Below are 20,791 nucleotides of genomic sequence, written 5' to 3'. Positions count from 1 at the left end.
TTTTAATATATATTTTAATTTAATTTTTATTATTTCCCAAAAAAACACTTTATTATCTTTTAATTAAATTTCTTTTCCCATAAATTTTTTTTAATCGTCTTTTAAGGGTTAGAAACTCCATCAAGTGGTTTTCGCGGAAATAAATTCCCGTAAATTCGTTCATCGATCCTTCTTCTCATCCACCTTTAATAACCGACATCCAACGAGCGCTAATTATTCCTTTAATTGTTATTAATATCGGAATTTCCATTTACGTACTCACTTTTTCCATATCTCGGCTTTCCCGGCTTAATTGCTCAATTTAATAATTTTACAACACTCGAAACAAAAAAATTTACATTTCAGACGTCAAAATAATCGTCAAGTCCGGGTTGTACGTTTCATTAAAACAAAACAATTTTTATGTTATCTAAAAAAAATTAATATTTTATTAAGAACGACAAAAAAGAATGTTGAGTAAAAAAACGGCGAGTTTTTTTCATCTTTCTTAATCTTAACACTTACTTCAAAACACAAATTTATCGATTTTGGTAATGATTCAATGTTTTTTTTGACAGTGACATAGAAAAAGAAATGAATGATTCTCCTTTTCCTATTATTAAGATTTTTTTGAATTAATTATTTTTATTATACATCGTTCGTTCCAATTCCCTTTGTCTATCTCGGAACGCTGCCAAAGGGTTTGGGTATTCTTTGTAAAATCGTAACACTTCTCTTACGTCTTGTATCTCAGAAATGGCTATAACTGCAAAAAAAGCATTATTTTAATTTATCTTGTACGAAAATTTTTGCGCCACACTGTACATTGATATGAAAAATTGAAGCTATATCAAAAAAATTTTTAAATAAAAAGTGTTTAGAATTACGTTTAAAAATGTTTATTTTAATAAATTTTTTGAAAATAATTAAAGGTGGCGCTGTACGCTGTTATAAAAAATGATATTTTTGAGGTTATGTCAATAATTATTACCTGAATCAAAAAATTTTTCTAATAATAATTGTTTAGAATGAGGATTAGAAAGTTTTATTTTAATACATTTTTTGAAAATAATTGATAGGTGGCGCTGTACACTGGTATATAAAAATATATTTTTGAGGTTATGTCAATAATTATTGTCCGAATTAAAAAAATTTTCTAATAATAATTGTTTACAATTACGATTAGAAACTTTTATTTTAATACATTTTTTGAAAATAATTGATAGGTGGCGCTGTATACTGGTATAGCAAATTTAATTTTTGGGGTTATGTCAATAATTATTACTCGAATCAAAATTTTTTTCGAATAATAATTGCTTAAAATACAATTTAGAAAATTTTATTTTAATACATTTTTTGAAAATAATTGATAGGTGGCGCTGTACACTGGTATAACAAATTTAATTTTTGAGGTTATGTCAATAATTATTATCCGAATCAAAAAATTTTTCTAATAAGATATGTTTGTAATTACATGTAGAAATATTTATCTTAATAAGTTTTTTATATATCTTTGATAGGGGGCGCTGTATGCTAGTATAACCTCATTTTTTGAGGTTATGTCAATAATTATTACCCGAATCAAAAAACTTTTCTAATAATTAATGTTTGTAATTACATTTAGAAATATTTATCTTAATAAGTTTTTTATATATCTTTGATAGAAGACACTGTACGCTGCTATAATGAAGTTTTTTGAGGTTATGTCAATAATTATTGATCGAATCAGAAAATTTTTCAAACAACAAATGTTTGTAATTGCATTTAGAAACATTTATCTTAATAAGTTTTTTATATATCTTTGATAGGGGGCACTGTACCCTGCTATAATGAAGTTTTTTGAGGTTATGTCAATAATTATTGCTCAAATCAAAAAATTTTTCAAACAACAAATGTTTGAAATTGCATTTAGAAAGATTTATCTTAATAAGTTTTTTATATATCTTTGACAGGGGGCGCTGTATCGTGCTATAATCAACATTTTTGAGGTCATGTCAATAATTATTGCTCGAATCAAAAAGGTTTTCAAACAATAAATGTTTGAAATTGGATTTAGAAACATTTATCTTAATAAGTTTTTTATATATCTTTGATAGGGGGCGCTGTACCCTGCTATAATGAAGTTTTTTGAGGTTATGTCAATAATTATTGCTCGAATCAGAAAATTTTTCAAACAACAAATGTTTGTAATTGCATTTAGAAACATTTATCTTAATAAATTTTTTATATATGTTTGATAGGGGGCGCTGTACCCTGCTATAATCAATTTTTTTGAGGTTATGTCAATAATTATTGCTCGAATCAAAAAATATTTCTAACAATAAATGTTTGAAATTGCATTTAAAAACATTTATTTTAATAAGTTTTTTATATATCTATAATAGGGGGCGCTGTATCGTGCTATAATCAGCATTTTTGAGGTTATGTCAATAATTATTGCTCGAATCAAAAATTTTTTCAAACAATAAATGTTTGAAATTGCATTTAGAAACATTTATCTTAATAAGTTTTTTATATATCTATAATAGGGGGCGCTGTATCGTGCTACAATCAAATTTTTTGAGGTTATATCAATAATTATTGCTCAAATCAAAAAATTTTTCAAAAAATAACTGTTTGTAATTGCATTTAGAAACATTTATCTTAATAAATTTTTTATATATCTATAATAGGGGGCGCTGTATCGTGCTATAATCAACATTTTTGAGGTTATGTCAATAATTATTGCTCGAATCAAAAATTTTTTCAAACAATAAATGTTTGAAATTGCATTTAGAAACATTTATCTTAATAAGTTTTTTATATATCTATAATAGGGGGCGCTGTATCGTGCTATAATCAATTTTTTTGAGGTTATGTCAATAATTATTGCTCGAATCAGAAAATTTTTCAAACAACAAATGTTTGTAATTGCATTTAGAAACATTTATCTTAATAAGTTTTTTATATATCTATAATAGGGGGCTGTACGCTGGTATAACCACATTTTTTTAGGTTATGTTAATAATTATTGCCCGAATCAAAAAGTGTTTCAAACAATAATTACTTAAAATTGCGATTTGAAAACTTTATTTTAATGACTTTTTTTTAAATTATTGCTAAGTGGCGCTCTACGCTGATATAACAAGAATTTTTTGAGGTTATGTCAATAACTATTGCCCGAATCAAAAAATGTTTCAAACAATAACTGTTCAAAATCAAATAAGAAACAACTTTTATCCGAAATTTTTTTTGAAATTCCCGCTAGGGGGCGCCACACACTCTTACATTTTTAGGTTATGTTAACAAAAATCGTTTTTACCTCTTAATAAATTCGCTAAATCCAACAAAGCCGTATCATCATCATCGCCGTTCCACCTCGGTATTAACAAGGCGTTATCCCTATTTTCTGTTATCGCCGCTTCGTCCCAATCGACCAAAACAACCTTAAAATTAAAATTTAAAAAAAATTTACGAAAATTTGATACCCGAATTAATCACTTTTCGAAGTGACCTATTTAATTTATCCAAATCTTTAACATGTTTTCCATCGACGAAATTCGTCGCGTCCCTAACCAGCTTATACGTGATCAAGTTGTTGGGATCGAGGGCCTCCAAAATCGGAAACACCGTCATTCCCAATTCGGCTGTGTAAATAACGATTTCGTAAATCCCATTTAATGTTTCTAAGAAATGATCGATCCCCGGTCGTTTTTTGAATCGCCACCCTGTATTGTAGGTCCAATCGGGGTGCACGAGGACGTCTTTTAATTCCAACACTAACGTGTAAGGCGGTTGGTGATACGGATATTTTAATTCGTCGGGTAATAATTTTTCTCGGCTTGGCTCGTTTATTAACTAAAAAAAAAATTAATTTTTGCACCACCCTGTATATTAAACATAAAAAATCGTTCTAATCGAAAATTGTTTCGAATAAAAGTTGTTCTAAATTAAATAAATATTAATTTTTGTTAATAAAATTTTTGTGTTGGGTTTTACCTTTCGATAATAATTTAATTGATCCGCGGTTCTGTACAAATATTGCTCTAATAGCGACAAATTCGAAAATTCGTCCTCAATTTCTATCCCGTCTTCATTAATTTTCGGCTTTCCCAATTCCATGATCAAAAATAATCCGATTCCGGTGAAGGAAATCCCGAAAAGCGTCAAAGTGAACTTCATCGTTTGCCAGGAATGTTCTTGTTCGTTTTGTTCGTTATCATCGTTACCTTTTTTGCTTGAATCTGTTTGCGTTACCGTTGAAATGATATTTTTCGAAACGATTTTTTCTTTGTTATCGTACTCAAATTTGGTTCTATTCTTTTGTAAGACTTCTTTGAGTACGTTTTCGTCCACAAAAATTTCTTCCAATTTCGGATTAGGCGGTTCTAATTTGGGCAATGATTTTCGTAACTTTGGGATGACCTTTTGCACGGTTGGTTCCATTTTGATTTTAGAAAAATCGCCCGATTTAATCGGTCTGGCAGTGCGAAATCGTTCGTTTTCGATATTTTGTTGTTTAAAATTGACGTCTCTGGGATTAATTTTAATTCTCCTTTCGATTTTCGCTTCCTTATTTAATTCTTGCGGCACCAATCGTATTCTGCGACCTCCACTTCCTTTATTACTTTCGTTATCATCGCTGTGTATCGAAAAAGCACCTCCTATTAAGTTATTGGGATAACCTTTCTTTTCTAAAAAAAATTTTCCAACATTTTTACCGGAAATCCCGCGATTTAATCCGGCTTTAATAATTCTTGTAAAAACAAACATCTTTTTTTGGATTAAAACGCTTTTTTCTTCATCGTCATTATTATTTCTTTAATTCCCACTTTCTTTTAAGCTTTTTTGACAGTTCATTCTAAGACTTACGCTTACTCCGATCGTTTAATCACTTTTAAATCGCTTCCGGTGAGGTGTTTTCGCGAGATTTTTCGTCGATTATCTCGTCTCGATGTTTGTTTCGATGATTTTCGACGATTCGAGTAATTTCTTGTGGTTTTTGAGGTCGATTCAATGAGTTTTTGTTACACGCCAAATTTGACAGCTATGCTTTTAATCCATCGTTCTTGGAGAAATTTAAATTTTTAATGTTGGCACCAATTTTAAAACAATTTTAACTTCAAAAATTTTTAATTTTTTCGCTCGAATTTAATTTTGAGGTTATATTTGACCGAGCAAAATAATTTAATCGTATTTTTACGTCAAAATTCGTAATCGCCATCAAAAATCCTTTAAAATGAGTACCAACATGATGGGGTTATCTCAAAAAAAATTTTCAAGATGGCGACTTAATTTATTAAGGTTGTTGAGGTTATCTTTTTTAAAAATGAAGATAACCCCGTCGAGTTTGGACTCATTTTAAAGATTTTTTCATGATATATAAGAAAATGTTAATGAAAAAAATTTTTAGCAATAAAGTAAAATTAAGTTGGGTTAGAAAATAGTAATAATTTTTTCAAATTGGTACATATAGATTCGTAATCTATATTAAAAATCCTTTAAAATGATACCAAACACGATATGGTTATCTTAAAATTGATTTTTCAAGATGGCGGATTATTTTGTAACGATTTTTAGGTTATTTTTTTAATTTTTCAGATAACCCCATCGAGTTTGGACTCATTTTAAAGGACTTCTCATAATTAGTAGGAAAATATTAATAAAAAATTTCTCAACCCTAAACGATGAGTTAAGTTGGCTTAGGTTGGCTTGGAAAATAATTTTTTCAAATTGATACATTTAGGTTCGTAATCTATATTAAAAATGCTTTAAAATGATACCAAACACGATATGGTTATCTTAAAATTGATTTTTCAAGATGGCGGATTAATTTATGTAAATGTTTAGGTTAACTTTTTTGTTTTTTAAGATAATCCCATCGAGTTTGGACTCATTTTAAAGGACTTCTCATAATTAGTAGGAAAATATTAATAAAAAGTTTCTCAACCCTAAACGATGAGTTAAGTTGGCTTGGAAAATATTTTTTTCAAATTGATACATTTAGATTCGTAATCTATATTAAAAATCCTTTAAAATGATACCAAACACGATATGGTTATCTTAAAATTGATTTTTCAAGATGGCGGATTAATTTATGTAAATGTTTAGGTTAACTTTTTTGTTTTTTAAGATAATCCCATCGAGTTTGGACTCATTTTAAAGGACTTCTCATAATTAGTAGGAAAATATGAATAACAAGTTTTTCAACCCTAAACGATGAGTTAAGTTGGCTTAGGTTGGCTTGGAAAATAATTTTTTCAAGTTGATACATATAGATTCGTAATCTACATTAAAAATCCTTTAAAATGATACCAAACACGATATGGTTATCTTAAAATTGATTTTTCAAGATGGCGGATTAATTTATGTAAATGTTTAGGTTAACTTTTTTGTTTTTTAAGATAATCCCATCGAGTTTGGACTCATTTTAAAGGACTTCTCATAATTAGTAGGAAAATATGAATAAAAAGTTTTTCAACCCTAAACGATGAGTTAAGTTGGCTTAGGTTGGCTTGGAAAATATTTTTTTCAAGTTGATACATATAGATTCGTACTCTATATTAAAAATCCTTTAAAATGATACCAAACACGATATGGTTATCTTAAAATTGATTTTTCAAGATGGCGGATTACTTTATGTAAATGTTTAGGTTAACTTTTTTGTTTTTTAAGATAACCCCATCGAGTTTGGACTCATTTTAAAGGAATTCTCATAATTAGTACGAAAATAGTAATAAAAAATTTCTCAACCCTAAAGGATGAGTTAAGTTGGCTTAGGTTGGCTTGGAAAATAATTTTTTCAAATTGATACATTTAGATTCGTAATCTATATTAAAAATCCTTTAAAATGACACCAAACACGATATGGTTATCTTAAAATTGATTTTTCAAGATGGCGGATTAATTTATGTTAATGTTTAGGTTAACTTTTTTATTTTTTAAGATAACCCCATCGAGTTTGGGCTCATTTTAAAGGACTTCTCATAATTAGTAGGAAAATATTAATAAAAAATTTCTCAACCCTAAACGATAAGTTAAATTGGCTTAGGTTGGCTTGGAAAATAATTTACTCAAATTGATAAATTAAAATTCACAATCTACATTAAAAATCCTTTCAAATGATGCCAAACACGATATCGTTATCATAAAATTGATTTTCAAGATGGCGGATTAATTTGTAGGTTATCTTTTTCATTTTTAAAGATAACCCCATCGAGTTTGGACTCGTTTTAAAGGATTTTTCATGTACTATAAGAAAACATTACATTAATCAATTTTTTTTTATTTAATTATTAAACATGATCGTTAACAAAAAATAATTTTATTACGATTTTATAAGAAAAGGTAAGTAATTAACGTAAATCAGGTTCATCAGCTAATTTCCTTTTAATCCTAAGCAATAAAGTGGTGTACCACGGATCTAGGGTTTGCATTGAGTCGTAGTCTTTAATGACATCAGTTAAGCCATCGACGTTTTGTTCTTCGATGTTTTTTATTAAATTTGAACAAAATTTGTATTCCCTGGAATCGCCGAATGCGGGATAGATTTTAACGTATTTCTCTAAATGTTTTCCCGTTTCTCCCGGATCCAAACAAAGTCGGCAAATTGCAGCTTTAAAAAAGTATTCTTTCGCGCCGTATTTTAAAAGGCTGCTTTTTAAGGAATACGTCCCGATTTTCTCGTAGATATGAATCGCTTGTTCGTAACGTTCGTTTTCGGCGGAATGTTGAGCGATTTTTAATAAACATCGATTCGCCGATGAGCTACTTTCTTCGCCTTTGTAAAAATCGGCCGCTTTTTCGTAATGATACAACATCTTTCCGACTTCCTCCGATTCATTTTCGTACATCCCCGCTATATTTTCATGCATTTTCGCCGCGGTGTTAAATCTTCCTAAATCTAAATAGATATCGATCGATTTTAAATAATTTTTTTCGGCTTCCGGTTGGGCGTTAATTTTTTTAAAGCAAATCGCTGCTTGTTCGTAGTCCAAAGCGGCTTGGTGTTTATTATTATTTTCGTGAGATCCGGTTAAAGTGGCCGCTTTTGAGTAGCAATCGGCTGCTTCGGCCCAATTTTTCGAAATTTTGTATAAATTTCCCGCCTTTTTGTAACACTCGATGGCATCATCAATTTTTTTTTGGCCCCCGAAGAAAAATCTCATTATCCCGGTGTTTAACGATAGTTTTTGTTCAGCTTCGCACACCCATTTATCAGCTTCCGATTGATTCATTCGATACATTTTCTTTTTCTTTTAGAAATTTTTGAAAGATGTCAAAATAAATTATTAAAAATATAACCTTTTTGGGTTATTTATTTTCAATTATTTTAATGTGGTGATAAGTGATAATCAACATTTTATGACTACTTTCAAAATAATTTTAAGAAATATTAATTTTTATTAAGAGAATTGTACTAGAAACGAAATTTGCTTTAAAATGAGTCCAAACTCGACGGGGTTATCTTTAAAAACGAAAAAGATAACCTAAATATTCTAAAAAATGTAGTCGCCATCTTGAAAATATACATTAAATGATAAATGTGGCGTGTTTGGTGTTGTTTTAAAGGATTTTTAATGAAGATTACGAATTTTGATTAATTAATTAAAAAGAAATATTTTTTAAGTCAATCTAACCCAATTTAATTTAATGTATGGAGTTGAGAATTTTTTTATTAATATTATGTTGTAGTACGTGAAAAATCCTTTAAAATGAGTCCAAACTCGATCGAGTTATCTTAAAAAACAAAAAAGTTAACCTAAACATTAACATATGTATAAATAAATCCGCCATCTTGAAAAATCAATTTTAAGATAACCATATCGTGTTTGGTATCATTTTAAAGGATTTTTAATGTAGATTACGAATTTTAATTTATCAATTTGAAAAAATTATTTTTCAAGGCAACCTAAGCCAAATTAACTCAACCTTTAGGGTTGGGAAATTTTTTATTAATATATTCCTATATTATGAAAAGTCCTTTAAAATGAGTCCAAACTCGATGGGGTTATCTTAAAAAACAAAAAAGTTAACCTAAACATTAACATAAATTAATCCGCCATCTTGAAAAATCAATTTTAAGATAACCATATCGTGTTTGGTATCATTTTAAAGGATTTTTAATGTAGATTACGAATTTTAATTTATCAATTTGAAAAGATTATTTTTCAAGGCAACCTAAGCCAAATTAACTCAACGTTTAGGGTTGGGAAAGTTTTTATTAATATTTTCTTGTAGATTATGAAAAGTCCTTTAAAATGAGTCCAAACTCGATGGGGTTATCTTAAAAAACAAACAAGTTAACCTAAACATTAACATAAATTAATCCGCCATCTTGAAAAATCAATTTTAAGATAACCATATCGTGTTTGGTATCATTTTAAAGGATTTTTAATGTAGATTATGAATTTTAATTTATCAATTTGAAAAATATTATTTTTCAAGGCAACCTAAGCCAAATTAACTCAACCTTTAGGGTTGGGAAATTTTTTATTAATATTTTCCTATAGATTATGAAAAGTCCTTTAAAATGAGTCCAAACTCGATGGGGTTATCTTAAAAAACAAAAAAGTTAACCTAAACATTAACATAAATTAATCCGCCATCTTGAAAAATCAATTTTAAGATAACCATATCGTGTTTGGTATCATTTTAAAGGATTTTTAATATAGATTACGAATCTAAATGTATCAATTTGAAAGAAATATTTTTCAAGGCAACCTAAGCCAAATTAACTCAACCTTTAGGGTTGGGAAATTTTTTATTAATATTTTCCTATAGATTATGAAAAGTCCTTTAAAATGAGTCCAAACTCGATGGGGTTATCTTAAAAAACAAAAAAGTTAAGCTAAACATTAACATAAATTAATCCGCCATCTTGAAAAATCAATTTTAAGATAACCATATCGTGTTTGGTATCATTTTAAAGGATTTTTAATGTAGATTATGAATTTTAATTTATCAATTTAAAAAATTATTTTCAAACCCAACTTCATTTTATTTTTTTATTAAAATTCTTTTTTTAATAATATTTTCTTATAATAAATGAAAAATCCTTTAAAATGAGTCCAAACTCGACGGGGTTATCTTCATTTTTAAAAAAGATAACCTACATAACCTTAATAAATTAGTCGCCATCTTGGAAATTTTTTTTGAGATAACCCCATCATGTTGGTACTCATTTTAAAGGATTTTTCAAGACGATTACGAATTTTCACATAAAAATGCGATTAATTTATTTTACACCTAAAAAAAGAATTAAAAAATCCGTTTAAGTTATAACTTTTTATTTTTTTTAATTCAATTATAAATCAAAACAAAAACGGCGATTAATAATAATTAAAAATTTGTCATACTTGTCACTTTGACGTTTAAACGTCAATTTTTAGCAAAAAAAAATTTATTTTTATTTTTTGAGAAGTTAATTTTTTTATTTTTTGTTATCGTTTAATTTCTTGGTTATTTTTTGTTTAATAATTTTTTTATTGTTGTCTCGGTTTTAACAATCTACTCGCTGGTGGGGGTATTCTTGTAAAGCCGGAAGCGTCAAAAACCGGCATAACCTCCCTACTTCCTTTTAAACTGTCTTTTTTGTGGGGTTCCGTTGGGAAATAGGTGGCGCCATAGAAATCCAATCCTTGTTGTAGCAAATTATTGTATTCATCTAAGGAGGCTAAAGTGATTCGAATCGGATTTGGACTTCCGGGCAATTGATCCATCTTCGGTGGAACCCGAGTTACTTCCACCTAAAATAAATTAAATTAAATAGAACTAATTACTCAAAAAAAAAGAAATTTACCACTGATGTATATCGATATAAACTCGCTCGAATATCGTCTTCGGGAATATCCAAAGGAACCTCATTGACGAGTAACGAAAAAGTTTTTTGAGGTCGACATGGAATCGCAACTTTTCGATACAAACGACCCCCGGTTACCTGTTGAACCAAAATGGAAAACTACAAATTTTTCCCAATTATTTTACTTATCCTTAATTAAAAATTAAACGAAAATTGAATACCTTGTGAAAACCTTTCCGAAAAACCTGCTGGTAATCTTCAGGCTCGCTAAATTTGAACAAAATCCCGGTCGCCGTTTTCGTCAAACTAAAACTGCCCTTAAAATTCAATTTGTCGCAGATATTCGCGGCCTTATCCAAGCTCAAATCGTGAGATGGCGTTAATAAGAAAGCGCCTAAAAAATTAAAATTATTTGTGTTAAAATTCGTAATCTGCATCAAAAACCCTTTAATTTGATACCAAACACGACCGGTTTACGATTAATTTAAAATCACCGATTTCGGATTCAAATTCGGCTGAAGATGTTATTTAAAAAAAAATTTTTTTTAATCGCCGATTTTTATGGTTTTGCTTTATAAGAAACGTTTCAAATTGTTTCAAAAATTAATTTATGTATTTTTCAAAATAACAAAGATACAACGTCCTACTTTTTGGTGGTTTATTTTTTTTCATTTTTAACAAGAAATTCGTAATCTACATCGAAAACCCTTTAATTTGATACCAAACTTGCCATATTTACGTCGATATAAATAATTAGCGAAAAAATCAAAATGGCCGACTTTTTGTTGATTCATAACCTAACTTTTTGAATTTTCAAGACAAATACATCGTGTTTGGCATCAAATTAAAGCAAATTCAATTTTATTAACGATTTTAATCGCGAAAATATCGATTTTAATTTATTAATTTTTTTGTTTTGAAATTATTTAATTCCATAAAATCGATCAAAATGTCTAATTTGAGTTATAAATCGTAATCTACATTAAAAACCCTTTAATTTGATACCAAACTCGCCATATTCACAAAGAATTAATAAAAAAATCAAAATGGCGCATTTTTTGTTGATACATAACCTAACTTTTTTAACTTTTAAGATAAATATGTCGTGTTTGGTATCAAATTAAAGCAAATTCAATTTTATTAACGATTTTAATCGCGAAAATATCGATTTTAAGTAATTAATTTCTTTGTTGTGTAATTATTTAATTCCACAAAATCGATCAACAAGTCTGATTTGAGTTATAAATCGTAATCTACATTAAAAACCCTTTAATTTGATACCAAACTCGCCATATTTACGAAAAATTAATAGAAAAATCAAAATGGCGGATTTTTTGTTGATACATAACCTAACTTTTTTAACTTTTAAGATAAATGTATCGTGTTTGGTATCAAATTAAAGCAAATTCAATTTTATTAACGATTTTAATCGGGAAAATATCAATTTTTGTTAATTAATTTTTTTTGTTGTGAAAATATTTAATTCCACAAAATCGATCAAAAACTGTAATTTGAGTTATAAATCGTAATCTACATGAAAAGCCCTTTAATTTGATACCAAACTCGCCATATTTACGAAGAATTAATAGAAAAATCAAAATGGCGGATTTTTTGTTGATACATAACCTAACTTTTTTATCTTTTAAGGTAAATATATCGTGTTTGGTATCAAATTAAAGCAAATTCAATGTTATTAACGATTTTAATCGCGAAAATATCGATTTTAATTAATTAATTTCTTTGTTGTGAAATTATTTAATTCCACAAAATCGATCAAAAAGTCTAATTTGAGTTATAAATCGTAATCTATATTAAAAACTCTTTAATTTGATACCAAACTCGCCATATTTACGAAAAATTAATAGAAAAATCAAAATGGCGGATTTTTAGTTGACACATAACCTAACTTTTTTAACTTTTAAGATAGATATATGGTGTTTGGTATCAAATTAAAGCAAATTCTATTTTATTGACGATTTTAATCGCGAAAATATCGATTTTAATTAATTAATTTCTTTGTTGTGAAATTATTTAATTCCACAAAATCGATCAAAAAGTCTAATTTGAGTTATAAATCGTAATCTACATTAAACAACCTTTAATTTGATACCGAACTCGCCATATTTACGAAGAATTAATAGAAAAATCAAAATGGCGGATTTTTAGTTGATACATAACCTAACTTTTTTAACTTTTAAGATAAGTATATGGTGTTTGGTATCAAATTAAAGCAAATTCTATTTAATTGACGATTTTAATCGCGAAAATATCGATTTTAATTAATTAATTTGTTTGTTGTGAAATTATTTAATTCCACAAAATCGATCAAAAAGTCTAATTTGAGTTATAAATCGTAATCTACATTAGAAACCCTTTAATTTGATACCAAACTCGCCATATTTACGAAGAATTAATAGAAAAATCAAAATGGCGGATTTTTTGTTGATACATAACCTAACTTTTTTAACTTTTAAGATAAGTATATGGTGTTTGGTATCAAATTAAAGCAAATTCTATTTTATTGACGATTTTAATCGCGAAAATATCGATTTTAGTAAATTAGTTAGAAAATTAAAGTTTGAAAATAATTTTTTCGAATTAATTAATTAAAATTCGTATTCTACATCAAAAATCCTTTAAAATGACACCAAACACGACACATTTATCTTAAAAGCGATGTTTTCAAAATGGCGGCTTGATTTATTTGTAACATCTAGGTTATCTTTTTCATTTTTTAAGATAACCCCATCGAGTTTGGACTCATTTTAAAGGATTTTTCATATTCTCCAAGAAAATGTCAACAAAAAATTTCTCAACTCCATAGGTTAAATTAAATTAGGTTAGGTTGACTCAATAAATAATTTTTTCAAATTAATTAATTTAAATTCATCATCTCCATTAAAAATCCTTTAAAACAACACCAAACACGCCACATTTATCTTAAATTCTACTTTTTCAAGATGGCGTCTTAATTTATAGGTTATCTTTTCCATTTTTAAAGATAACCCCATCGTGTTTATACTCATTTTAAAGCACTTCTCACCCCCAATACGATAACCGTAATATTTTTCGATTTCAACAATTTTTTTACCTTTCGTTAAAAATCGTGGATCACTCAAATCACTGTTATTATCGTCGATTTCACCGCCCATGATCTCGCTTAACATGTATGACATTATTTTCGTCGAAATCGACCGGGAACTGGTCCCAAAACAATTTTTGCAACACCTTTTATAAGACAATACGACCCCGCGCCCTCTTTAATTTTTTTTACAACCGATTAAACGCGAATTGCGGCTACTTTTGGGCGTCATTGTTGTTTAAGCGGGAACCTTGGAACGAAAACCTCTAATTTCCGATCGTTAAACGCCTTTTATGAATGATTTATTGATATTTTCGATCTAATTTTATAATTTTAGTGGTTCTGTTATTGTTTTAATGAGTTCTTTTTTGTTAATTTTAATGTTTTTTTTTGTTTGTTATTATTGAATTGACGCATTGATACATTGCGAGCATAAAAAATGACGAAGTTCATCATCGGATCTAAAAATAGAACGAAATTACATTAGGTGATGTCACTTTTGTAACAACAAATTGGGTCTGAGGCGTATTTAACAACTATTATTATTTAGATCGCTTGGTAAGACTTGAAACGATCGCGTTTTATACTCGGTATGGTTTAAGAAAGAAATTTAAAAAGAACTTTTTTTTTATGAGGTTAGGTTCGACTCAGACACAACACCATTTTTATTACCCCCGTTTCTCTTGAGGCAGGTGCTAAGACCCCACATCTGCTTCGTTGGTTTTAAAACGAGTCAGCTGTTTCCTTTTGGTTTAGAATATAAATTAATTTTTAAAACTAACAAAAAAAAATTTTTTTTTTAATTCTATTTTATTTCAAAACTCTTTAGATTTAAAGAAATAAAAAATTAATATTCGTAATCTACGTTAAAAACCCTTTAATTTGATACCAAACACGATGGGGTTATCTAAAAAAAACGCCTTTTCAAAATGGCGATTTTACGATTTTTTTTAAGTTAACTTCGCCATTTTTAAAAATAGCCCCGTCGAGTTTGGACTCATGTTACAGGATTTTTCTTGATGTAGAAGAAAGCATTAACAAAAAAATTTTTTAGCACAAAAAAAAATTAAGTTGGGTTAGAAAAGATTTTTTTCAAATTCATGCATTAAGATTCGTAATCTAGATTAAAAACCCTTTAATTTGATACCAAACACGATGGGGTTATCCAAAAAAAAGCACATTTTCAAAATGGCGATTTTCCGATTTTTTTTTAGGTTATCTTCGCCATTTTTGAAGATAACCCCATCGAGTTTGGACTCATTTTGCAGGATTTTCAATTTTCTATTCAATTTTATAAATAAAATTATTTTTTATTAATTTGAAAATTTTTAAAAATGATTCAACTAAAAAAATTAATTAAGCGATAGAGTTCGTGTTCTAATTTAGGATCCATTTATCCAATTATTAAGCATAGAGGGCGCGCCTTTAACAAATAGGTGTGGCGCCCCAAACCGGGGCCGAGACACACCTTCAATCAGCTAAATGCACCTCCGGCCGAGCCTTTAAAACCTTTCCACCACCCCCTTATTTATAGACTACTAGATATCGCTTCTTTTATTCAACCCCACCCCCCCAACAAATTCATCCCCCTCAAACCATTTTTATTCGACTTCTCGCCGCCGCAGGAAATTGTCAATTTCCTCGCGTAATTGCGGCGCGTCACTCAATGCATTTTTGACACACCCTGTACATTTCCTCTCTTCCACGATTTAGATCAGCACATTCTTAGTCTTTTATTATCAGTCGTGGTAATTGTGTGGACACAGAGCCCTCTTTGGGAGACCGAATAAAGTACACAAAACGTCAATGTCAACGTCAATGTCAACTTGAAAAATAAGTTTGAGCCTGAACGATGTTCAAATCGATCAATCTGGAGCTTTTAACGAGGTTCGTGTCCTTCGATGTGATGCGAACTCCTACTATTACGCGAAGGCCCTCTTCGTTTTTATTTCCGTTGATATTGTAACGTGATATTTTCAGTAAAGTGGATTTTTTTAATATATATAATGTCTGTATAAGTATTAAGGAAATGGAAAATCATTTGAAACGAGTATAAACACGATGGGATTATCTATAAATATGAAAGACATGAGTTAAACAAATCAAGTCAAGTTTTTTGAGTCAATCTAACCCAATTTAATTTTGTCTTTAACGTTAAGAAGATTTTTATTAATGTTTTCTTATAGGGCGTGAAAAATGCTTGAAAATGAGCCCAAACTCGATGGGGTTATCTTTAATTTTGAAAAAGTTAACCTAAATGGGTTAAATAAGTCAATCGCCATTTTGAAAAAAATCGTTTTGAGATAAATATGGCGTGTTTGGTATCATTTTAAAGGATTTTTAATGTAGATTATGAATTTTAATGAATTAGTTTGAAAAAATTATTTTTTGAGTCGATCTAGCCCAATTTAATTTTGTCTTTAAAGTTAAGAAGATTTTTATTAATATTTTCTTATAGATTATGAAGAATGCTTTAAAATGAGCCCAAACTCGATGGGGTTATCTTTAATTTTGAAAAAGTTAACCTAAATGATTTAAATGAATCAAGTCGCCATTTTGAAAAAAATCATTTTGAGATAAATATGGCGTGTTTGGTATCATTTTAAAGGATTTTTAATGTAGATTATGAATTTTAATGAATTAGTTTGAAAAAATTATTTTTTGAGTCGATCTAGCCCAATTTAATTTTGTCTTTAAAGTTAAGAAGATTTTTATTAATATTTTCTTATAGATTATGAAGAATGCTTTAAAATGAGCCCAAACTCGATGGGGTTATCTTTAATTTTGAAAAAGTTAACCTAAATGATTTAAATGAATCAAGTCGCCATTTTGAAAAAAATCGTTTTGAGATAAATATGGCGTGTTTGGTATCATTTTAAAGGATTTTTAATGTAGATTATGAATTTTAATGAATTAGTTTAAAAAAAAATTTTTTGAGTCAATCTAACCCAATTTAATTTTGTCTTTAAAGTTAAGAAGATTTTTATTAATGTTTTCTTATAGGTTATGAAAAATGCTTTAAAATGAGCCCAAACTCGATGGGGTTATCTTTAATTTTGAAAAAGTTAACCTAAATGATTTAAATAAATCAAGTCGCCATTTTGAAAAAAATCGTTTTGAGATAAATATGGCGTGTTTGGTATCATTTTAAAGGATTTCTAATGTAGATTACGAATTTTAATGAATTAGTTTGAAAAAATTATTTTTTGAGTCAATCTAACCCAATTTAATTTTGTCTTTAAGGTTAAGACGATTTTTATTAATGTTTTCGTATAGATCAAGCAAAATCCTTTAAAATGAACCCAAACTCGACTTGGTTACCTTAAAAAATAAAAAAATAACCTAAAAATTACAACAAAATATTCCGCCATCTTGAAAAATCAATTTTAAGATAACCATATCGTGTTTGGTATCATTTTAAAGGATTTTTAACCTAGATTACGAATCTTAATGTATAAATTTAAAAAATTATTTTCTCACCTAACTTAATTTTATTTTTGTATTAAAAATTTTTTTTCATTAATGTTTTCTTATAGATCAAGAAAGATCCTTTAAAATGAGTCCAAACTCGACTTGGTTACCTTAAAAAATAAAAAAATAACCTAAAAATTACAACAAAATATTCCGCCATCTTGAAAAATCAATTTTAAGATAACCATATCGTGTTTGGTATCATTTTAAAGGATTTTTAATCTAGATTACGAATCTTACTGTAGAAATTAAAAAAATTATTTTCTAACCCAACTTAATTTTATTTTTTTATTAAAAAATTATTTTCATTAATGTTTTCTTATAGATCAAGAAAAATCCTTTAAAATGAGTCCAAACTCGACGGGGTTACCTCAAAAAATAAAGAAGTAACCTAAAAATCGCAACAAAATAATCCGCCATTTTGAAAAATAAATTTAAAGATAACCATATCGTGTTTGGTATCATTTTAAAGGATTTTTAATCTAGTTTACGAATCTTAATATATAAATTTAAAAAATTATTTTCTCACCTAACTTAATTTTATTTTTTTATTAAAAAATTGTTTTCATTAATGTTTTCTTATAGATCAAGAAAAATCCTTTAAAATGACTCCAAACTCGATGGGGTTATCTCAAAAATTAAAATAATAACCTAAAAATCGCTACAAAATAATCCGCCATCTTGAAAAATAAATTTAAAGATAACTATATCGTGTTTGGTGTCATTTTAAAGGATTTTCGACGTAGATTACGAATCTAAACTTATTTCCGCGTTTTAACCCAAATTATTTTCGCAATCGCGTTTTAAACGTAAAAAAAAAGAATTTAAGATTTTCTTTTGACCTTATTTTTTTATTAACGGGAAAATAAAGACGATGACGACGCAACACGTAGTAAAACCATCTCTTTCTCCTCCGGTTGCCTACCTTCCGTTTGTGTGGGTGACCAACTCCCGCTTCGCACGCTCACACACACAGAGACGCGCCGCTTCCTCGATTTTTTTTCTCTCACTCTTTTATATCGACTCAACCTTTACGAATTCTAACGAATATAACCGAAGCCGTCGCCAACTTTGGTCTACAAATACAAACAAGCGCTTTGCTTTTAGTGTAGCACCGGATTGCACCGGATCACTTCGCGTTCAGTTCTTTTAAACAAAAAAAAAAAAAACAACGAAAAAGAAAAAAAAAAAGAAAAAATCGTTTTTTGTTTGTTTGAGGAAAAAATTGTTTTAAATTGAGTGGTTAATTAATTAATTAATTTTTTTTGGATTAAATTAAGGGAGGAGAAATGAAATGGGTGAGTTTGATTAAAAAAATTTTTTTTTGTTTTTGTTGTTTAACTTCCGGTTAAACAGGAAGTATTTTAAAAGAACAATAGAGGTGGAAATGATGAGAATCGGGGGCAGATGCTCTCTTTTTCTTTTATTTATTTTTTTTAAAATTTTTTAGGTTAACTTAAATTTAATCGTTAAGTTGGGTTAATTAATTAATTAATTAAAAAAAGATTAAAAAAACAAAAACTTTTAAATCCAACACTACGTCAATTTTAGCGCATTTAGATCATTGGGTTATTATTAGAACTCGATTATGGGAGTTGCGCCCTTGGAAAATGCGAAAATTCCGAAATTCTCAAATTTTAATCAGAACATTTTTTAAATTTTTAATTTTAATTAATCAACAAAAAACATTTTCATATCAACTTTTTTATTTAAATCGCCCCGTTTCATTAAAGCTTTATTTGTGTAGAAAAAAAATAATTTTTTTCAAACCAATACTGTTCACTAGGTCACAATTTGCGGCTTTGTTCTCTTCGCCGGGAGTAAGTAGAAGAGGAGAGAGTTCAGAGACCTTTAAGAAACGCCAAGAAGAACATCTCTTCGTTACAGAAACCTTTAGAACGCTAACTTAGGTGGGTCAACGAAATAAAATTAATTTTGGCAAGCTTGAAATTTTGCCTTAACCCGGATTTTTTTCGAAAAGGGTGAGCAAAGTTTCAGGTGTGTTAAAGCTAATTAATCAACAACAAAAGAAGATTTCACAAAATCAAAAGCATTTAAATCCAAGCTTTACAAATACACGCTTGAACTTTGTTTTTCCTGTAATTTTAATAACTAGGTGAGCAAAGATTCAGGTGTGTACCAAAAAAGCTAAATCAATTAATTATTAATTATTTAAATTTAAAAATAAATTATAAAATCCCCCAAAAGATGGCGCTGATTACTTAATTATTACTTAATTTTTTTTAAATAATCTTATTTATACATAAAATGTAACAATTTCGATTAATTAAACAAAATAATGACCCAATTTGTTGTTAAAATCAATAAATAAAGTTGTTTTCACCAATTAATTAACGTTATTTTATTTGATCCAACTTCACCCTAATTGTCTAACTCACCCAACTTGTCCCACAAATAAATAAACCGAATTAATTTGTAATTATTATTTTAATTAACCCAAATCACCCTTTATTAATTAATTATTAATTAATCATTAATTAATTATCCATTAATAATCAATAAATTTAAAAATAATCTTAACGCAACCAACTTCACCCTCTTCGTTTTTGTTTGTTGACACTTGTTGCGGGTTTGTTTACGTGCGGTGAATTTTTCGTGATTTTTCCGGGAAAATCGTCGATTTAACTGTTAAAAGTGTTCGAAACGTGTTCTTCGCGTCCCGATTCATCCCCCAGGAACGATTTTTCGCGGTGCTTGGTGATTTTTCGGGGTAAAATCGCGAAAATAAAATTCGTAATTCGTAGCCATTTTTTTATGTGACGTCACGGGGTTAATTTAGTTTCGGTAGCGGTCACCTGTTGAATGTTCGCGCCACTAACGAATTGTTTTGACGTTTAATATTTTGACGTTAACCTAAAATCAATTTAGATGATTTAAAACTTTAACTCTGCAAGGAAATGAAACGATTTAAAAGAAAAAGGAAAAAAAAAAACAGGTTAGTTTATTTATTTTTTTTTAAACAATTTTCGCGTGAGTCACCATCTCATTGTTGTTAGTTTATTATGAGAACGTGGGAATGGAATGATATAATTCGCGTTTTAATGATTTTTTTTTAGTTTTTAACGCAGATAAACAAATTATAACGTACCGGAAGAGGTTAAAAGTTGCATTAATGATTACGGGTGTTGACACAAATGGGTTTGGCATGTCCCATTTGAGTGAATCGGGCAAAATCCTTTTATTGATTCGCAATCTTTGCACTTTTTATCCTAAAGAAATAATAAAAAAATTATTTCAAAATAAATTAATTTAAAATAAATTAATTGCGCCATCTCTCCGCGCGAATTCGAATTATTAAAGGTGAGTCCCCCACTAATAGATGGCGCAATTTCGATTTAATTTTATTTATTTAAATAAAAAAAACTTACTTTTGATTTTAAATAAATGTATCCGGATATAAAGAGGATTATGAAGGAGATAATTAAAATTATTGAAGGGTAAGTACACATCACATAATA

General features: G+C 28.4%; 2 protein-coding genes and 2 long non-coding RNA genes across 7 annotated transcripts in view; 1 reads left to right on the top strand and 3 right to left on the bottom strand.

Moving 5' to 3' along the window:
• Window positions 1–19,794, top strand: part of LOC139432472 (uncharacterized) — a 27,497-nt gene extending 7,703 nt beyond the window's left edge. Inside the window, exon 3 of the long non-coding RNA XR_011642236.1 lies at window positions 19,099–19,794. This is a non-coding gene — a long non-coding RNA (uncharacterized lncRNA). The remainder of the gene's footprint in view (window positions 1–19,098) is intronic.
• LOC111422595 (mitochondrial import inner membrane translocase subunit TIM50-C-like) lies at window positions 37–5,042 on the bottom strand. Of its 3 annotated transcripts, none has more exons than XR_011642235.1 (5): window positions 3,958–5,042; window positions 3,460–3,816; window positions 3,281–3,404; window positions 505–745; window positions 37–409 (listed from the first exon to the last, which is right to left on the bottom strand). XR_011642235.1 is itself a non-coding variant. In XM_071201033.1 (5 exons), the coding sequence occupies exons 1-5, from the start codon at window positions 4,729–4,731 to the stop codon at window positions 615–617; spliced, it is 1,329 nt and encodes a 442-aa protein (XP_071057134.1). In that variant the 5' UTR covers window positions 4,732–5,042; the 3' UTR covers window positions 417–614. The 3 variants fall into 3 exon arrangements, 2 of the variants coding, with proteins under 2 accessions (XP_071057134.1, XP_071057133.1); XM_071201033.1 differs by lacking the exon at window positions 37–409 and having other exon boundaries at window positions 417–745; window positions 3,958–4,622; window positions 4,680–5,042; XM_071201032.1 differs by lacking the exon at window positions 37–409 and having other exon boundaries at window positions 417–745.
• LOC111415401 (uncharacterized) lies at window positions 10,357–14,237 on the bottom strand. 2 transcript variants are annotated; one of them, XM_023047085.2, is made up of 4 exons: window positions 13,851–14,237; window positions 10,981–11,153; window positions 10,760–10,918; window positions 10,357–10,706 (listed from the first exon to the last, which is right to left on the bottom strand). In XM_023047085.2, the coding sequence occupies exons 1-4, from the start codon at window positions 13,933–13,935 to the stop codon at window positions 10,443–10,445; spliced, it is 681 nt and encodes a 226-aa protein (XP_022902853.1). In that variant the 5' UTR covers window positions 13,936–14,237; the 3' UTR covers window positions 10,357–10,442. The 2 variants fall into 2 exon arrangements, with proteins under 2 accessions (XP_022902853.1, XP_022902854.1); XM_023047086.2 differs by having other exon boundaries at window positions 10,760–10,897.
• LOC111415396 (uncharacterized) lies at window positions 19,752–20,791 on the bottom strand. Its single transcript, XR_002706385.2, has 3 exons — window positions 20,702–20,791; window positions 20,422–20,542; window positions 19,752–20,186 (listed from the first exon to the last, which is right to left on the bottom strand). It is a non-coding gene; the product is annotated as an uncharacterized lncRNA (long non-coding RNA).

The sequence above is a fragment of the Onthophagus taurus genome, unplaced genomic scaffold (genome assembly GCF_036711975.1).
Source record: "Onthophagus taurus isolate NC unplaced genomic scaffold, IU_Otau_3.0 ScKx7SY_16, whole genome shotgun sequence".
NCBI lineage: Eukaryota > Metazoa > Arthropoda > Insecta > Coleoptera > Scarabaeidae > Onthophagus > Onthophagus taurus.
This window is presented reverse-complemented; position numbering and strand designations above follow the sequence as displayed.